Below are 20,000 nucleotides of genomic sequence, written 5' to 3' on the forward strand. Positions count from 1 at the left end.
GACGAAACCGATGGAGAAAAAGAAGAATGCGACAGATTTACCCTTTCTGCCGAGGGTTTTCTCTTCGCCGACTTTGTCCATTACAAAACGATCAACAGGGCGAGAAAAAAAAAAAAAGACTGCTACACGATACTTTTCCCGGGACAATCTTGATCCATTGTCATTGACGGCGGGTCTCGTCTTTCTCATTGGTTTGCGGTTTCGGGAGGCGAGATAATCTCCTGGTGTGGCGCAAGTTGTTTACAAACCTTTGGGAGCTAAAATCTCGCATTTGATTTTGAGAGGAATACATCCACTTTGAACGAATTTATAGGGTATGTAGATTTGACCAATTTTCGTGAAATTTCGCCAAAACATTCCCGGGATGATGACGAACAAAAGTGTGTCAGGAAATTTTGATCTTTTAAATATTTTTTACGTGGTGTCCATTTACGCAAAACGCTTCGCATATTTTTCGCTACTCTAACTTTAGATGCGAATATCCAGACAACCAATCAGAATATTGGAAAAGCCTGACACATTTTTGTTGATTGATACCTTGTGAATGAGACTAGGCAGCCATTTTTCTCGTGCCGCGGGATCCGATACCTGATAAATTCAATAGAAAAACACTCGGTCGTTTCACGCCTTTCCGGCTCCTGACACTTCCTAAGTGAAAAAATCGCCGAAATTATATTTCTATCGTAAATTGCATTTATTAACCTTTGTTTTGATGTCTAGTTTGCTAGGGTTTTCTTCCAACTAGCGCGCGTACGAATTTTCTCCCGAAGGACATCCGCGAAGGTAGGAGGTAACCTTAATTTTTGGGCTTTCAGGTTGGGCGCTTATTTGAGGCTGGGCGCTTATTTGAGGCTGGGCGCTTATTTGAGGCTGGGCGCTTTTTTGAGGCTGGGCGCTTATTTGAGGCTGGGCGCTTATTTGAGGCTGGGCGCTTATTTGAGGCTGGGCGCTTATTTGAGGCTGGGCGCTTATTTGAGGCTGGGCGCTTATGGTAACCCATTCTCCCTGAGGTCATACCGCTGACAAACGCCAAGATGCCCCTAGGCTCGAGATTGAACTTTCCCACGCCGGCAAAGGTCCTTGAATCAAGCGCAATGTCATTCAAATTTTTACTTTGCCATCAAGGTCGTAATTTTACATCTTAGATTTACTGGCTTCGTTCACGCCTTCAGCCTTATCTTTTTCTCCCTTCGATGTTTTTTTTAATTTTTAACAAGCACAGCGTGTTCCAACTTGATGTGACAGCTTAGACTTAGTTATGGCTTAGAGAGGAAACCAGCAGCTACAGCCACAATGGTACGCGTGTGTCGAGAATGGCAGTCGTTTTAGAAGTTGCTTAACGAGAATGTAGTGGAATACATCACATAAACAATCCATTTCTGTTACATGATGACACATCTATGCTTTTGAAATGATACCGGTTGCTACGTTGTTTACAAGGCAAGAGTCGAGAGTCGGGTAAGTACGTGACTAAATTCAGCTGAATTTTATAAGTTCACAGTTCAACTTATGTTACAAGTAAGCTAGTGCCACGTATTCTTATTACAGTATCATACATGCCAAGCAAAGGTTTTGATTACCCTCCTGTCCAATAGCCAAAGGGTTTTTGGGCGGAATTACGCGAAACAATTCCATGTTTAAATAAATTTGGCCCCAGCGTTTCATTATTCAATAACTATTTACAATCAGGCTTGTTTACTGGAGGTTTGAGATGGATCCAAAAACGAACGCAGCTCCTCTAAGGATTTGGGAAATTTTTCTTTATAAAGTTCCCTGTGAAATCTGTGTCACTACGTTCCGAAAGTAAAGATGACCCATGATCTGACCTTGAACTGAGTTCACTTGCAAACGAGGATACGTTCTTAATTTACGTTGATTTGGAGTCTGGCCCAGTTACAACGCCGAATTTTTCTAGGACACGAAGAAGCTAATCAACTACTTTAACCAAGTACGTCAAAATATCGATTTTTAACCCTGTCATGTTGGTTCGTTCCGAAGATTACCTTTTTCTTGGATTAAAAATTAAAGCTAATTTTAATAAGTAACTGGCGTTACCAAGCAACTATCATTATGCATTGTTTGCGGTATTATTTGTCTCCACATTTCTTATTCAATAAACAATTTAAAAAGAAAGCTCCTAACTGGTTCAAGGCCTTTTCTTGTTATTTCCATAATATTAGGTCAATCTTAGTCAGTAGGGCTCAATGTTTTGACCCTGTGAAAAGGTTATTCACTTGAAAAATGAGTGTAAGGGTGGCCCCTTATTTTTTTTCAAGGTGAGAATTAAGTACAGTGATCTACGTATGCTGTTCCTCGGTGAAACCAAAAGTTGACCTTTTCATTTGCCAAATATTGTTTATAAATTATTGTAATTCATTGTGAGGTCCAAACAATGGATGCAAGTTCAGAATCTCAACCACTGAACTTTATCATTTGGTTAGAGCCATTTGAAAGACAAATTACCAGATGAAGTAAAAGGAAAGAAAAATAGAAATGTAATGCCACATTAGCCATGATGCGTGGAGGTTATGATTTTGATGGATCTTCATTCATTTATCTCATGCATTATGAAGAATTGAAACAACTCAGAAGGCAGATATGTTTCTGTACTTTCCATTTCGTATTTATTCGCTCAGGAGAAAAGGCACAGAAATTTTAGCAATCTGTAGTAATTTAACCATATTGCATAACCAAGTTATAAAGGGGAAGAGCTTGAATATCCAGCCCAGGAGAGGTAGGAGATGACTTGGCTTAGTAAAAAATGTATTATCAAAAACCAGGTAATTGCCAAGTCAATTAGGTAGTGGAATTATCACAACCTTGGAAATATGTTAAGAGTTCATTTATAAATTTTAAAATAGGAAGAACATTGTTTATCCTGAGATCACTCTCTCCGCTGATGGGAAACATTGAAATCAAGGTTAAAATTCAGAAAAGGAGTATTTATGCACCCATTATCAACAGCTATTTTTTTATGAAAGGCAAGTAAAGCAAACAGAATCAACTTCTTAAAATAGTTTCCACTTGATTAAAGTTCAGGGTGATATTTAAAAAATTATACAGCACTCAATGGTTCCTTTTCACTCTCATTTAGATTTTTTCCTCATTTAGTGGTACCAGTGACTTGGCTAACATATTTGTTCTTTTACAGAAATTTGGACAATTCCCCTGGAGCTTTATTCCAAAGGTTAGTATGATTGTCCCTTATTTTGTATCTATAGTTCAACTTGCTTATAATACTAAGACTCATAGTGTTTAATGGAATTAAATTTGCTGCAAATCTAAAGCTATCACTTGTAGAGGATCCATATACCTTGACTGGCCCCAAATTAAATGCTTTCTTTTTAGCTTGTTTAGGATACTGCTCTTAGACTTGCTGAGGATACTGGTCTTTGACTCACTGAGGATACTGGTCTTTGACTCGCTGAGGATACTGGTCTTTGACTCGCTGAGGATACTGGTCTTTGACTCGCTGAGGATACTGGTCTTTGACTCGCTGAGGATACTGGTCTTTGACTCGCTGAGGATACTGGTCTTTGACTCGCTGAGGATACTGGACTTTGACTCGCTGAGGATACTGGGCTTTGACTTGCTGAGGATACTGGGCTTTGACTCGCTGAGGATACTGGTCTTTGACTGGCTGAGGATACTGGGCTTTGACTCGCTGAGGATACTGGTCTTTGACTCGCTGAGGATACTGGTCTTTGACTCGCTGAGGATACTGGTCTTTGACTTGCTGAGGATACTGGTCTTTGACTCGCTGAGGATACTGGTCTTTGACTCGCTGAGGATACTGGGCTTTGACTTGCTGAGGATACTGGACTTTGTAAGTCTGGCTCATTGAGAAGAAGTCTGGTTGACTCGCTGAGAATAATTCTGGTTGGCTCGCTGAGAACAAGTCTGGTTGGCTCGCTGAGAATAATTCTGGTTGGCTCGCTGAGAATAAGTCTGGTTGGCTTGCTGAGAATAAGTCTGGTTGGCTCGCTGAGAATAAGTCTGGTTGGCTCGCTGAGAATAAGTCTGGTTGGCTCGCTGAGAATAAGTCTGGTTGGCTCGCTGAGAATAAGTCTGGTTGGCTCGCTGAGAATAGGTCTGGTTGGCTCGCTGAGAATAAGTCTGGTTGGCTCGCTGAGAATAAGTCTGGTTGGCTCGCTGAGAATAAGTCTGGTTGGCTCGCTGAGAATGAGTCTGGTTGGCTCGCTGAGAATAATTCTGGTTGGCTCGCTGAGAATAAGTCTGGTTGGCTTGCTGAGAATAAGTCTGGTTGGCTCGCTGAGAATAAGTCTGGTTGGCTCGCTGAGAATAAGTCTGGTTGGCTCGCTGAGAATAAGTCTGGTTGGCTCGCTGAGAATAAGTCTGGTTGGCTCGCTGAGAATAGGTCTGGTTGGCTCGCTGAGAATAGGTCTGGTTGGCTCGCTGAGAATAAGTCTGGTTGGCTCGCTGAGAATAAGTCTGGTTGGCTCGCTGAGAATAAGTCTGGTTGGCTCGCTGAGAATGAGTCTGGTTGGCTCGCTGAGAATAATTCTGGTTGGCTCGCTGAGAATAGGTCTGGTTGGCTCGCTGAGAATAAGTCTAGTTGGCTCGCTGAGAACGAGTCTGGTTGACTCACTGAGATGTTTGGTATTGCTATAATAAAAAATTATTTCAGCCAAATTTTCTGAAATAGGGTTAGTTGTAGTGGGAGTATGTCTTTCTGTCATTAGAAAGACATACTCCCACTTGTTTTTTGCTCTTTTTTTCCCCAGTACAACTTTCTGATGTCAAGTAATGGATCTTTACATTGTAACAATGAACCTGTGAATGAATAGAGGTGGTAGGTGTGAATGATTTAAATCCTATTGTGGAATTTTAAGGTAACATGCCCCACCTTTCCTCCCCCCCCCCCCCAAAAAAAAAAAAAAGGAAATAACCAGAATACTAAACGCCAAGTTGTCAGCCCTTTCTCTTACAAGTTAGTTGATTTAGTTCATAACTTCCTCTCCTTTTTCTTTAATTCCCTTCCTTGCCATGGTTATAATCACTGCCATTTCTGGGTTTACCTTATTTATCATTTTTGGCCTAGAGTTCCTTCTTGTCTCTTGGAAGTCAAATCATCCATCTAGAAGGCCTTTTTTAGTTGAAGATTGTTTCATCTTTCTATTACCCATGCCTGTCATCTTAAATTGACTTTCACTCAAAATTCACACCTAACTCTTTGTATTTGTTTCTCTTCCACAGTTGATGACTGGGATGGGAATTCACAGAAATGCAAACCAATGATATTTATCATGTGTTAAATAAATAAATCTTGAATATTAATAAAAAATCATCGAAATGTAGTGGCTGACTTATGCAAAATAGTTATTGTAGCATGGAAAAAAAAAGGGAGATAATAAGAACCATCTGAATTAAATTAAGTAAGTTTAGATCCTAAAAGTGATTACAGTGAAGGAACAATGTCTGATTCAGTTAATAGCAAATCAGTTCTTGAAAATCTTGTAAGAAATAATAATGAATGCACAGGGTTTTCAATGAGGTTTTCAGTTCTTTTTTTATGACATGTATTTTTAACCCACTAAAAGGTCAAAATATGTGTATTGCCTCTTGGTATCTAATGAAAGTCAAATCCCTCTAATTGAATATACTAAAACTGTAAATAGTACAACTTCTCTTGTTGTGGCCATCAGCGATATTCAATATTCAGACATTTTTCTATTAAAAACAACATGAACTATTGAAAAGTGATATTGCTTCAATCAACTGATTTGTGAAAACTCCCCTTGGGTGAACATTTTGCAACAAACTTTGATTCGATATCAATAATAGATAAAAAATTCCCTTCTCCTTGCAGTTAAAGGCAAGTACATTACCTACTCATAGTTCATAAAAGCCTTGAAAGTCTTTGAAGATGCTTGAATTCAAAAATTACAAATTCAAGGTCTTGAAAGTACTTGAATTTGAGGACTAGAACTTGATTTTTGCAATGCTTTTTCTCAACAATTTTCAAGTAAAAAATTGCAGTACTTTAATAGAAAAGCTGAGAAATGATGTTAAATAATTTTTAAACTTTCTTATGCAAACCTTTCCAAAAGAGGTCCTTCAATTTATCTAAAACTTGGCAAAGTCATTGAAAAGCCCTTCAATTTCAACCTTTAGCACCTGTAGGAACCTACTCCTATTATTTTGATTATTGTCTAGTACCATAACAACATTCATTACACTCCAGCAGGCAAAAATAAAAACAAGTAGACTTATTCATGATTGGAAATGAAAAAATTTCGTAACGACAGTAACAATGGCAACAGGGCAGTCTCCTAAAGATAACTCCATATGTGCGATATAGAAAGCCCAAGTTGAAGCAGCTATGCGTCTACTTAAAGGGAAAAAAAAAGTCTAAAACAGCAAAATATGATGAAATATTCCTTGCATAATGAATACGAAGTTTCAGCATTTAATTTTTATTTATCAAAATGTACATCTTTCATGGTTTTAATTTCTGGTTTCCCTCTTGTTGTGGAAAGATGAAGTAACTTTAGTAATGGGATAGGATCCGATTCAATTAATTAATTAATTAGTTAATTAATTAGTGCTACTTTATGTGCTGAAATTCATGCTAGAAGCTCTATAAAAATATCGGTTAAAGCCTTCCCTGCACTTTATAATCCCAAGAAAAAGAAAATAGAGATTACCTTAACATATTGCAGCAAAATCCCAGCTTATCTTGAACCTAAAACTTTACCCTGGAAAAAAAAATATATACATCCGCGCATGCGCCAAGAGCAAAGTTTGGCACACGAGTATTCTTTCGCAAAACGACTCTCGTTTCGTCAAACGAGTCTCGTTTTTAAAAATGAGTGTCGTTTCTACAAACGAGTCTCGTTTCTAAAAACGAGTCTCGTTTCTAAAAACGAGTCTCGTTTCTAAAAACGAGTCTCGTTTCTAAAAACGAGTCTCGTTCCTAAACGAGTCTCGTTTCTATTCACAAACAAACGAGTCTCGCTTGAAATCGTTTATCGAGTGACTTATAAATCGTGACGATTTAAAATCGACTGGTTGCCCAGAAACTGTGAGTGATCCGAAGCTTGGCAAAACGAGGAATCGTGGTCGTTTTTGATCAGGGGCTTTTGGGCTCGTTTCCCGGAAACCGTGAATGATCCTTTTTTGCTTTTATTATTTCCATAATCTATGGCGTTAGTTAACGTTGTTGTCTTTTTTACCTAAGGGAAATGAATATGTTTCTAAACTGTACGGAATAGACATTAGCAGAGAAAGTTCCCTCAAGGTATACATTTAATATATTAATCATTTAACTAGATAGCGTGCACATTATCGTGAAAGTGACCATCTTAATGTGAACGCGTAGGAGTTTGAGAGAATTATAAGAATCCGGTGAAGACGTCTTACTCTCCGAAATGTCAGGATATCTGAAACTTAAACAGTTTTCGAGTTTCTTTCGACAAAACAACGATTTTTTTTCTCAAGATACATTTTATTAAGTAGCTAGGAATGCTGCGTCCTAAGCAGGCACAATACATCGATGTTTCCTCTTCCACGTTAAATAGCATACTAAAACGAGAAAAGGAAGGAAAAAAAAAGGAAACGAACAAACCAACAGAAACGTAGAAGTTAATGTCTGCCAGGCTCTGTCTTTCTTTTATTTATTTTTCTTGTTTGTTATTATTTTTTTTGCCCGTGTTGTTGTTGTCGGCTTTTTCTTTTTTTTGTCCTTGCTCGTGAATTTGTCTTTGTAGCTTTTTTGGTCTTTGTTGTTTTGTTTTTCTTTGTTGTTGTTATTGTTTTTGCTTTTTTTCGCGAGAGATCTGAAATCTGAACTGAAAATTGCATCACTGTTTATATAAAACAAGTCCAACGTGAAATGCTCCTTATTAAGGGCTGTTTACCTTATTCGACCCTCCTGCAGAAATTCAATTTTCATTGAGTTTACAACATTATCAGATATTGAAAAACTTGAAGCTAATGTATGATAAATGATAAATATTTATCTAATTACAGGAGGCAATGATTTTGTTTGAAGACTTTGCCGATCTGTGTCAGAATATAACAAAACCTATCATAGGCCAACTTTGTAAGGAAGAAATAAAGAAAAGAACGGAAGCCATCTTTCGGGTGGCAGTCGCCTTCGAGAAATTTGTTCTTAAGTACAGCAAGTACCACTTGAGTGAGGCAAGACCTTCCAAAAAGATGACTGACCAAAAAATGGGTGAGTTAGAACCCGAGATCCATTTCACATTTGTACTTTTTTGTTACTTGGATATTTTGCATCTTAATGATTTTTCGCTGTTTTTATTCATAAAAATTACTCTCCAAAGTGGCGGTCAATATGTATCACTATTCACCGACTCTAAAGGGAATCAATCTTCCAGTATATTCCGCGCAGATAACGAAAAAATGGTCGGAAATCAAACTCTGGACGCGCAGTTTGGTCTCTTCTTTTGCTCAAGGGTGAAAGCACTTGCTATTCACTTCCGAAAAAGCCAGTTGGCGGCTGTTCAAACCACTTTTCACTTGAGTGGTGTATAGTAATTAAGGATATCTGTAGAACAGTTATATTCTGCTGCATCTTATGAAACCCAATTACATATGAGTAATCTTAGTTCGATTCTGTCTAAATATATACCTTTAAATCTTTATTAAATTCTTAGAAAACGCGCACCTACACATAAGTTATCACTGTGTCACTTATCTTCTGCTCCTTTCGGCAGCTGTGGGTATTCAATTAGGCTACCGCCAAAATACAAGTGACTTTTTTCTCAAGGAAGAAGAATGGCAAGCAAGCATTAATATATCTTCTGCAAATTTTGCCCAGAATGGTTTGTATTAGCCATCTGTTTATCGGTCTGTCTCATGGAGTATCATTTTGCTCTCGATCTCTGATTTATTGATATAGTAGTTTTACGTTTTCCCTCATTAGGTGGTAAAATTGTTTTTGGTAGTAATGGTGAAAATTGATATTCTTCTGGTACTAGTTTGCATTTGGATAAATATTTAGGACGAAAGAACAGGAAACGCGCAAACTGCTCTGGTATTTTTATGATGTCCAAATCAAGCAGAAAAATAACAATAGCAAAATGGGTAGCTAAGATAACAATTGCTAGCAGAGTGTTGGGGTCAATTAATTATATGACATATGATGCAATAACCAGTGTAAAAGTAACAATTGGTTTGCTTGGTTAGTTAAGCATTAATGTAGGAGAGTCGAACATTTACAGTCTGTTTTAATTTGCGAAAATATCTTGGTCAAGATTCCCGCACGAACTCGAGTTTCATTAAACATAAATTACCTCTCAAGATTAAGAGCTCGCTTTGTGGCATATACCGATGCATTTCATTTTCACATATCTTTTTGTATTCTGTTTCCTTTTCAGGGTCAGTGATCGTAGGGTGTGTGTACAAGGATCTTCACGAACTACTGCTGACACATCAATCTGTTGGGAATGAAACTGACAATACAAGGTCAGCTTAATGCGTGAGATTTTTGAGAACTGGTGCAAGTTTAGCATGTCTGCTTTGAGTTATGTTCCATGATGCAGAGAATTCAGCCGATCATAATAAAGCTTTTTTTCTTAAATTTAGGACAATTGCACTAGAAATAAATTATTTTTCTTACTATTAACTTTTCACAGTGGAGACAAACATTTTATAAAGGCACTTCCCTTTAATAACGAATATGGGATGCTTGATTTAAGGTTACTTTTAGCAATAACTCGTCAAAATGGGCAAAACTTTTTTTTTGCTCTTTGGTTAGAGAAATCATCTTTGTTACATTTGTAGCAGGAAAATATACTGCATCTTAAAAAAAAAAAGCGACCTACGGCGTAAGGAGTGCCAGTTTAGGATAGCTGGTACCAAATATTGAAAGATGAAATGCCGGATCTGGGATAGGGTCGTTAGCAGGGGTTACGTTTTGCGCGGACTTTTGTTCAGGATCTCAATTTGCACTCGACTACGTCTTGTGTTTCTCCCTACACTTCTTTTGTGCTCTAGCCGCTTCCGCGTGCTTTATAGCAGAACAGAGCACAGTCACGGATTGTTAAATAGGTTATGTTTTTGATAAAACTTGGATTGAATATTTGTCAGATGTTATTGCGGAAAAGGGTGTGAGGCCTTTACGAACATTTTCCTGCGACTTCTCAGCGAGATATTACCTATTGTACAACTTCAAAATAGATTTTCTTAGGAACCAAGAGAAATATCTAAAAAAGCCTCTTTTTTAGCCTATTATCTGCTGTATGATACAGTCCAGTACTTTTGGATATCCACGGTAACTCGAAGGCTTGTAACTCAGTTAATCAAACACCGTTAGTTGTCTGTAAAGGCCTACACAATCCTATTAAAAAAAAAAAAACTCAATTTTTTTTATTTTTAGAGTTTATACTTAATAAGCTTAGCATTGATTATTTTTAGCAAAATGTTCCATACAGGTTTGTGAACACCAGGATAATGACCGCAGATATGGATCCTAAGCCGGAAAAACTACAACAGGATGTCGTCTTGAAGTTCAGAAGCCTGGAGGTAATTAGTATTTTAGAGCACTGAGAGATAACTTCAGTCCTTTTTTTTATGTTGTGTTGACTTGATTCAGATGAAATAAAATCTATTTTCAGGTCGTGGAGGCAGAGAAGCGTTGCGTGTTTTGGAGCGGCTATAGCAAGAGGTAAAATGCATATACATTGAGTGATTTAATTTTAAATTAAAGTTCTTCTTCAACGTCCAAAATTAAATTAATACCATGGACTTTTTTTTTTTCTGTTTGTCTGTCACTTCCAGAGATATTTTGTACCTGAAATTAATGTTTATCATATATTTTACCTATGAAGAATAAGGTGAGAGTATCTTGATGGTCCAAATGTGTACCTAAAAAAAACCAAGCCCTCCTTCAAATAGGCCTTTAAACACTCTGCTTGTTTGAAATTCCAATCCCTTTCTTCACATATTTTTTTTCCATTTGTCATATTCATTAACTTTTTTTTTTAAGTCCAGACGGGTTCACTGGCGAGGGTTGTCATGTAGATTCAGCGAAGAGCAACTCAGCGGAAACAGTTTGTAGATGCAATCATTTGACTTACTTTGCTGTCTTAGTTGACTTTGACAATGGTGACACAAAGGTATTTTTTAAAATTATGTCTGTATTTTCGAGTGTACTTACAAGTAGTTCATCCGTTTGGTCAATTGATTAACTCTTTATTTTTTGTTTCTAATTTCTAATACAGCTCACCAAGAAGGACGGAACTATTCTGGAGACAATCACTTACGTAGGATTAAGCCTTTCCATCATCGGGATGCTTTTGACAATCATCCTGTATTCTTTCCTCACGTAAGCACCGTTACCAGACAATCAGTTATGACTTTGAAGCTGATTCAATAAGGCAGGCCAAAACGTGCAAAACATGATTTAAAAAATCACTATTTGCAGCTGTGATTTGAAAAAACTTGGTCGTTATTGGATTGGTTTAATAAGTGACTTAATTCCGTAAAATATATGTGCGTTACTGACCAAGCAAGAGCCTAAGATGGCAGGATATTGGCCGAGGTCTATTTTTTACATTTTTATGGATGCAAAAAAGAACAAGGGATCTAAGCTCGGGTAGCCGATCTATAAAAAATTTGATGAGGGACGAGTACCACACATTATCAGTGACAATATAGCTCATCTACTTTCAATTCCTTTAATTTATAACGGACATTTAAAACAATAAACGTAACTAGGAAATAGCAATAGCGTTCCTTCCAACTTCTTTGCAACCAAATACGTACATTGGGAATGTTGAAAATGTAATTCATTTGTTCGTACATTTTGTGTTTATTGTATGTTGGTTTTTTCCCCTTGACTTCAAGTTTGCTTTTGATTAGTATCACTGATTTGTCTTGTTCTCCTCTTTGTTGTTTTTTTTGTTAATTTTTGTTCCTTTGTCAGGGATGTTCGTCAACCTCTGTCACAAATACGTTTAAGCCTTTCTGCGTCCCTCGGAGCTGGACAAATGATCTTTCTGGCCGGGATAAACGCCACAGAAAAAATGGTAAGTTGCATGTTCCCACATTCACTGACGAAATTGTCTTTTTTGACAGCCGGAGAATGTACTTCTGTGTTCTTTCTCTCTTTCTTTAGGCTGCCTGTATCACAGCGGCAGCTCTTATGCAGTATTTCCTGATGGCCGCTTTCTGCTGGATGCAGGTCGAGGGGATTTATCTCTACCTGTTTGTTGTAAAGGTGTACAATATCAACACCAAGATGCACATGTATCACGTCATGTCATGGGGTATTTATGAATATTTATCGCCTTATTTGGTTTATGATTCCCCGACATACACTGCATTATTCTTTCTCTCTAATTAAAGGCCTTCCTATCTTCATGGTGGGCATTTCACTGGGCATCGCTTCTGGAAAAGATGGACTCGAAAGCTACACCAGTGAGAAATAGTAAGAAATTCATTAGCTTCTGGTAGGGATTGCAGATGGTTTGAACTGAGGTACCGTTTCATCAGATGGAAGTTTTCTTTGCTTCCTTTTTTTCTTTCCTTTTCTCAAGTTGCTGGTTGTCTTCGACTAATAAGCTGATCTGGATTTTTGTGACATTTGTGGCGTTTATCGAATCAGTAAGTTTATGAAAAATTCATGTTGTATGAATGTTTTTGATTCGCATATTCGGAAATCTTTGTCTCACACTCGTGAAAAATTGACTATTATGTTTATTTTGATCGACTTCCATTTTCCAATACAAAGTTTTAACGCATTTTTTTTTTCAGCTCAACATTTTGATACTTGTGCGAGTCATAAGGGAGATTACCACACTTGTAGAACCATTAGCGGAAGACAACTACGGGGAGCAAATAAGGTATGTTTTGAAATGTCACACACCAAAAAAAAAAAAAAAGTTTTCCAAACTTAACTGAGACTTCCCATTGAGTTTTCCAGCTCCTCCTCTGGGATCATTGGGGATCGTGGAGAAGCAAAATCCACTGTTTTCCCTGGAGCCAGCCTTAATTGCTTTGTATTACCTTCCTCCATGATACTCGCTTACTTCCTTATTATACGGAATCTGTGGCTTATCTAAAATTGATAAATAAATGTGAAGAAGATAAAGAAAAGGCTAACTCTCATACCGTGTTAGAATTGTTCTCATCTTTTAGACTTGGCGTTAAAGCGGGCGTGGTGATGATTCCTCTGCTGGGTGTCACGTGGCTGTTTGGCTTTCTGTCACCATTGCACAAAGTTTTCACCTACATTTTTACCATCCTCAACTCGATACAGGTTAGCGCTAACTTTGTGATGTATGACATTGAAATAATCAGGCTAGAAAGAACAGATTTACAAATCCCTCAGTTGTCATGGTCTGACATTTTAATTATGGCAAGATCGAATCGGTCCTAAAAAAGGAAAAATAACATAAATAAGAAATAAGAAATCAGTAATTACTCTGTATAATCATTTATGATACAGAATCTCCTGCCATTTCTATGCCATCTGTTGTAATTGATAAACGTTTTAATACTACTACCACATCTACACCAAAGCTTAGGGGCCACTGACCGTCAATATCGAGAATCCGCAAGAAGTTACCAAATATGCACAATCTTCCATCACTTTACGGTGGGGGGGGGGGGGGGAGGGGCGAGAACAACGGTTGTCTAGGCGTACTTTAAACTTCACGATATTACTAAAAAAAAAGTGCAATAGAACTTTTTTTATATAACATTTGGGAAAAGGTTTATCAAAAAGGTCCTTTAGGAAAAAAGAAAATGAATTACTAAATTGATATTGTGCAACTCTCGGCGGATTCATGATATTTACGGTGAGTGGTTCTTAAATTATTAGACCAGGTTGGATTTTTTGTTGTGTTTTGTTTTTTCTCGAGGAGGCTTGACAAAACATTTGTCAACGTTCAGATTAACCAATTGTAATTACTATGAAAACTGTTAAAAAAACCCAGTTTTTTCATTCTTTTTTGCTAATTTCTTTTTAAGCTTAACCTAGTTTTACTAAAAAATGTTTTGCCGTTGTAAATGCAGCATAATTTTAAGTTGTGTTTAAGCTTTAAATTAACATCACTCTCAACTCTTCATACATTGTAAAGAAGAACCTCCATGAGTTTTTAGACCATTTTTCTGTTTCAGGGGCTCCTGATTTTTGCTCTACACTGCGTGCGAAACAGCCAGGTGAGATGAAGTTTCAAAGATATAGATTTTTCGAATAAATAGAGTTAAATAAATAAAAGTTACTACCTTGAAGATATCAATATTACACAATTGACATTTTTTTCGCTTGTCATCAACAGATTCAAGAGCGATTTAAAAGAAAGCTGAACACTGTTTTTCCATCTTTTTATACTGGAAACTCCATAACGAAGGGCTCACAAATCAATCCAAGTTTTGTTGGCGATGTGGGGGCAGCTGAGTTACAGTCTTGCCCCGAATTTGAACTGAAATAATATTCAAATAACCGAGCTTAACACGCTGAGACTAGCCGTCGAATGTTTAATGCGATCGTCAGTTTAATCTGTCGGCAAAGTCAGGTGGTTTTGCTCGGTTCTACTTATGAACAGTCTATACCAATGTAAGCCAGCTTTTCAAAGTCAGTAATCCTTGAGATTTTTCAAAATTTGATCAAACGCAGAAACGCTTCGTTCTATCTTTAATCATTGATATAAAGTAACATGGAGACTCTCGCTAAACCAATCCAAGGAAACGGTTCATTCATTGTTAATATCCAAACCAATCGAAAGAAATGGTTCATTCATTGTTAATATCTAATCAGAGGCCAGTTGTCATCCCTTCTCTTAGCGGTAAGGGCTTAATTGTTATTTCAATGACTTATTTTCAAAGGGCTCAAGGCTACTCTAGATGTGGTGTGCCCTCGTCTCGTGCATTTTGGGACTTGCTTGTCTTTAAACAGCTTTTTGTTTATCTCTAGCAGTCTTTTGATTTTTAAATCATTAGCATTATTAATTTTAATTTTTTTAGTTCTTTCTTTTAAAATCTTGAATGCCAAATATTTGCTCTTCTTACACGCGATGGCTCAGTATTTGATCCATTAACTACTAAGTAAACTTAGGGCCTCCTGTTAGACAGTTTGTTGTTATTGTAGTAATAGCAGCTGTAGGAAAGACTTCAATTAAAAAAAAGAAGAAAATGAATGAATATAATTGAACATTTAAAGTGAATCTCCACACTTTTTGGAGATAACTATCAAAATGTTTCAAACGTACTTTTCAATAGGTTTGGCACAAAACAATTGTCTTATTAGGTAATGTGATCTTTTTTTTCTTCTTCTTATCGTTTTCCAAAGAAGGTTCTAGAAACCACTTCGAGTTTCACGCGAATAGTGCACAATGCACCCTGGGCTGAGTGCGTGTGACGGTTGCTCGGTGCACTCGCCGTGTAGGTTTTTCGCTCTTGCTGATGCCACGTATATTGCTGTCTTCTAAAAAGCATTTTGATGAATACGTCGCAGATCGTCCTCATGGAGTGTTCGATCGGTGGTCAACAATTTAGAAATCAAAACCTAACGCATCGCGATATTCTTCATCTTCGACTTCACTTTCCTGTCTCCCTTCTCACGAAGAGTGCTTCGACTCTAATCTCAGAGACAGCATTATATGCGACTGTACTCTAAAAACCCTTTCAATTGTGTTCAGATATATCATTAAATGATAACCGTGTATCACGTGCATTGTTGCCACGTTACGTATTGCTGAGTTATATGTTCCGCACGCCTGGTTTTGCATTTAGCTTTCCTCACGCGTGTTGACCCACACTTTCCCTTCCCAACCCCTCCTCATGTTTATCTCGTCTTAAGTTTTCTGACCCTTTAACGGTCGATGGTCAAAACCATTAAAAACTTCACATAGAACTCGTTATCTAAAAATATTGAGAAGATAATCCCTGATTTGTAGAATTCTATGGTAGAATTGCATTACTATATTTGCTTAGATGCATTACCAGAAAAGTCCCTCCGGCAACTACAACGCGCTGCCTCATTTTTATGATCGATAGATCGATGGTAAATGAAAGAAAATGAATGGTAAATTTCGTCCTGGCGTTATGTCGTCACAACGATAAATCGAAGAGCGCCCAGTACATCATCACCAATATAGCACTCAAGTTAATTTGTAATATCTGAATTCCGCAATTTGTCGCAGAGCCAGAGATACGTCAAAATCGATTCGATACTTACACTAGCAATACACGAACCACCTTCAATTGGAAAACAAAACTGATAACGGCCCTTTCTGAGTAATGCGTCACGATTTCATTTCTCTTTCTAAAATGCATGCAATCTCTCATTGCTTCATCGGTAATACTCAAGTTCATATTAATATTGGAGATGTCTATTTTTATGCTGATGACACTACCCTATCTTTTTTTGGTGAGAGTGTAGATGCCTTCTTTTTGCCGCACTTAACATTATGGTTGACAATTACTAAATTGGAGCAAAAATATTAAACTCACAATACATCCAATCAAAACTGAAGCATTGCAAATTAGGAATCTCCTTTTATTGGACCATATTGCATTTAATAGTCTGAACATGTTTCTCAAGTGAGAGTTTCTTTTGTGCAAAAGGTTAAAGCATAAAACCAATGAAGTACCTACCTGTAAATACTTTGCAAGAGATGTTTTTTCCTCTTTGGAATCGATACGTCCAAAAGCAGCGAGAATTATTTTCAACCTTGATCTGTTTATTTCTGTTGTTAAATGTCTTTTGAATTCTCACTTGCCCTCCATTTCTTATTTTTACAAGAAGTCTGTCCTTGTATTCATGCATGAGGTTTATTTTGATTCCTTGTCTTTTTATCCTGGTGAACTGTTTTAAAAAAAAGTCTCTGGTAAATATTTACAAGCTATAAATCAGATGTTTACACCCAGACCTAAGTCTGAGCTCGGAAGAAATTCTCTAAGGCACAGAGAGCTCCTCATATGGAACTAAATGAACAAAGCGATTAATGTTTCGAGTAAAAAAAAATTTGTTGTCACTTACTAAAAAATTTGAGTGAGGACGTTTCGGTTAAAATACTATAACCTTCTTCAGCAATAACATGGCTGCGAAAACAAATGAGTACTTCAAAAAGAGCCGCAGAAAGGTCACTTGGGATTGCCAAGGGCCTTGTAAACATCTACCACTTGAGTCAGCAAATTTAATTCGAGCCAAGAGTACTTCGATCCTGAAAAACAGGAAACACTCGCGTCATCGCAACATGACAAAAGATGAATTCGAAACCTTGAAACGAGTATCAAAGGATACATCAGTTACTATCCTACCAGCAGATAAAGGTCGTGCGGTTGTCGTGATGGACAGCAGCGACTACTAACAAGAAATCAATGGACGTTTACAAGATCAGAACACTTTTTCCCATTTGTTTTTGTAGCTGTTGGATGTCCTCAGCTAACAGTTTGATTTGGATATTTGTCACATTTGTGATTACGATTGAATTTGTAAGTCTCTGATTTGCATCACTTTCTTTTGACATTACTATTTGGGATTTTAGTTTAACGCTTGGATCACTTTCTTTTGACATTATTCTTTGGGATTTTAGTTTAACATTCGATGTGCCCAACAGATATGCTTCAATACAAAATTATATTTATATCCTTCCCCTCTAAGGTCAACATTTTGATACTCATTCCAGTCGTAAGGGAGATGACCAGAATGTAGCCAAGAGGAGATAAGCAAATCCAGCTAATACGGTGAGATAGATCTTCAAAATTATGATAAAAAGAAAGACAGTTTCTGCCTGAGATTTTTATTAGAATTTTATCAAATTTTTAAATCATCCTTTTAATAATATTTGTCTTACTCATTTGTTAGTTAATATTAGTAAAACATGATTATTTCTTATATGTGCACGATCCTTCGCAGTAAAGCACTATTTGAGCAATAGTGAAAATCAGACCTGAAAGAAATTTCAGGCCTGTACGGGATTCGAACCACTGACCTCTGCGATACTAGTGCAGCGCTCTACCAATTGAACTATTGCTCAAATAGTGCTTTACTGCGAAGGATCGTGCACATATACGTTTCATAACCGCAGTTTATACATATGTTTCATATGTTTGTTGTTGTTTTATTTATCATCAACGGGTTTATGTCGAATTAATTTGATGGCCTGCTCCCAGTTGGCTTGTTAGCTCAATTGATAGAGCGCTGCACTAGTATCGCAGAGGTCAGTGGTTCGAATCCCGTACAGGCCTGAAATTTTTTTCAGGTGTGATTTTCACTATTGCTCAAATAGTGCTTTACTGCGAAGGATCGTGCACATATACGCTTCATAACCGCAGTTCATACATATGTTTCATATGTTTGTTGTTGTATGATTATTTCTGATGACCAGAAATACTTTGAGGAAGAGATGTAGTTAATAAACTTTTAACAAATACCATGTCTTAAATTTTTGCCGTACTTTAGACTTGGCATAAGAGCATGCGCTGTGATGATTCCCTTGCTGGGTGTCACGTGGCTATTTGGTCTTTTATCGCCGTCACACAAAGCTTTCGCTTACATTTTTAACATCCTCAATTCTACTCAGGTAAGTGTTTAATCCTCTTCTTTCATGAATAAATTCATCTATATGGAGTGTCTAGACTACGTATATGGATAATGTCTTTTCATGATGTAAGTTGATAATGTAGCTCCAGTAATTGTAAGTAATACAGAAGAGTATAAAACTAAAAAGAACATAAACATAGTTTCTGCTCCACTCTAACCGCGTCCCGGTTAGCTCAAAGGATAGAGAGCTGGACTGTAGTGCGGGAGGTCGAGGGTTCGAGGCCCGACCGGACCAACACTCAAGGTCTTAAAATAATTGAGAAGAATTTGCCACCTTTCTATAACATCAAGAAATGGTTAGATATTCTAGTCCTCTCGGATAGGGACGAATAAATGGAGGTCCCTTCTCCTGCGGGTTTGACGCAGGAGACGTTAATTTCCCACACACGAGATTACTGTGTGATGGATGTCTTCCCCTGGGGTGGGATGGGTGGGTTAGGACAATAGGTCCACATCAGCTATCACAGCTGCCAATTAATCAACCTGCTTAAACAAATAAATGATCTTCAACTTCCACTCATAATTAAAGAATCTATTTACGTCATTGCACTAGCTCTGAGATATTTGAAACAGAAAAAAAAAACCAACACCTTTCACTTGCCTAAATTCAATCGTATATTAAGAAAAGAAGAGATTAAGCTGGAAAATTTTTCCTCATTTAAGGGTTTCCTGATTTTTTCACTTCACTGTGTGCGAAACAGCCAGGTAAGTCATGATATAGAAAGAAAACATGTGAGTAATGAGATTTTAAAACTTGAATATCTATGCGGTTGTGCGTGTGTGTTGGGATGCTTTCTTTTGTTTAATTTGTTTCTATCTGCAGATTAAAGAGCGGTTCAACAGAAAAGTCAACACTGTTTTTCCATCTGTTAACAAAGGAAACTCTACAAAGAAGAGCTCACAGGTTAATCTGAGTGATGTTGGAGATGCGAGGGCAGTTGAACTGGGGCCTTATGATTAATATGAACTGAAAAAACACTCAACTTAGGAAAAGGGATTAGGACAGGTTGAAAATTGGAGTAAATGTTTGTAGAGTGGCAGTTGTTCCTGACAATTGCGTCAGATAGTCTAATCCATATTAAGCCAGCTTTCTGGAGTCATCCGCCTTTAGCGTTGTCTAAGTTCTCAACTAGATGCTAATAGCTTCTCTTGTTGGAGACTGAGTACCGCTAGCCTATAAAAGGTGTTAACGATATACAAACTCTTTAGAAAAGGGTATTATTGATATTTGTGTCAACGTGTCTAACCCATTTTAGACCTACTTTCTAGAGTCATAAGCCGTTAACGTTGTCTAAGCACTAAAATAGATGCAGGCAGCTTCTTTAGATGGAAAACAAGTACTTTAATTTTAGCCCATCGTTTGTGTCAACAACATGCACAATTCTTCAGGAAAGTGGGTTAGTTTATCCTAATGAAATATTTTGGAGGCCGGTTGTTATGATTCATTGTTACATTTAAG

The 20,000-nt window shown here is 37.3% G+C and overlaps 3 protein-coding genes and 1 long non-coding RNA gene across 16 annotated transcripts in view; 3 read left to right on the forward strand and 1 right to left on the reverse strand.

The window, feature by feature from the left end:
- The window catches only part of LOC111346140 (adhesion G protein-coupled receptor L4-like), a 60,063-nt gene extending 40,515 nt beyond the window's left edge, over positions 1 to 19,548 (forward strand). Inside the window, exons 17-18 of one of the 2 annotated variants that reach the window (XM_088750675.1) lie at positions 19,205 to 19,246; positions 19,365 to 19,548. In XM_088750675.1, the coding sequence (XP_088606801.1) occupies positions 19,205 to 19,246; positions 19,365 to 19,502 (180 nt within the window). In that variant the 3' untranslated portion in view covers positions 19,503 to 19,548. Of the gene's footprint in view, positions 1 to 18,400; positions 18,549 to 19,204; positions 19,247 to 19,364 lie in introns of those variants that run through there. The other variant, XM_088750677.1, reaches the window with a different exon arrangement.
- LOC148736918 (uncharacterized) overlaps positions 1 to 20,000 on the reverse strand; it is a 700,731-nt gene that overhangs the window by 517,164 nt on the left and 163,567 nt on the right. The gene's annotated exons all lie outside the window — the stretch shown is intronic.
- Positions 732 to 5,318, forward strand: LOC148736948 (uncharacterized). The gene is made up of 4 exons (XR_015997243.1): positions 732 to 1,458; positions 3,152 to 3,187; positions 4,746 to 4,813; positions 5,218 to 5,318. It is a non-coding gene; the product is annotated as an uncharacterized LOC148736948 (long non-coding RNA).
- LOC148736949 (adhesion G protein-coupled receptor L4-like) lies at positions 7,178 to 14,521 on the forward strand (the record flags this gene model as incomplete). The annotated part of the gene is made up of 16 exons (XM_088747708.1): positions 7,178 to 7,261; positions 7,993 to 8,200; positions 8,703 to 8,810; positions 9,366 to 9,453; positions 10,422 to 10,512; positions 10,605 to 10,654; positions 10,976 to 11,105; positions 11,211 to 11,314; positions 11,915 to 12,017; positions 12,107 to 12,257; positions 12,337 to 12,418; positions 12,528 to 12,594; positions 12,745 to 12,833; positions 13,129 to 13,249; positions 14,113 to 14,154; positions 14,274 to 14,521. Coding segments are annotated over 16 exons (1,671 nt in total), but the record flags the coding sequence as incomplete, so codon positions are not given.

This window comes from Stylophora pistillata, chromosome 2 (genome assembly GCF_964205215.1).
Source record: "Stylophora pistillata chromosome 2, jaStyPist1.2, whole genome shotgun sequence".
NCBI lineage: Eukaryota > Metazoa > Cnidaria > Anthozoa > Scleractinia > Pocilloporidae > Stylophora > Stylophora pistillata.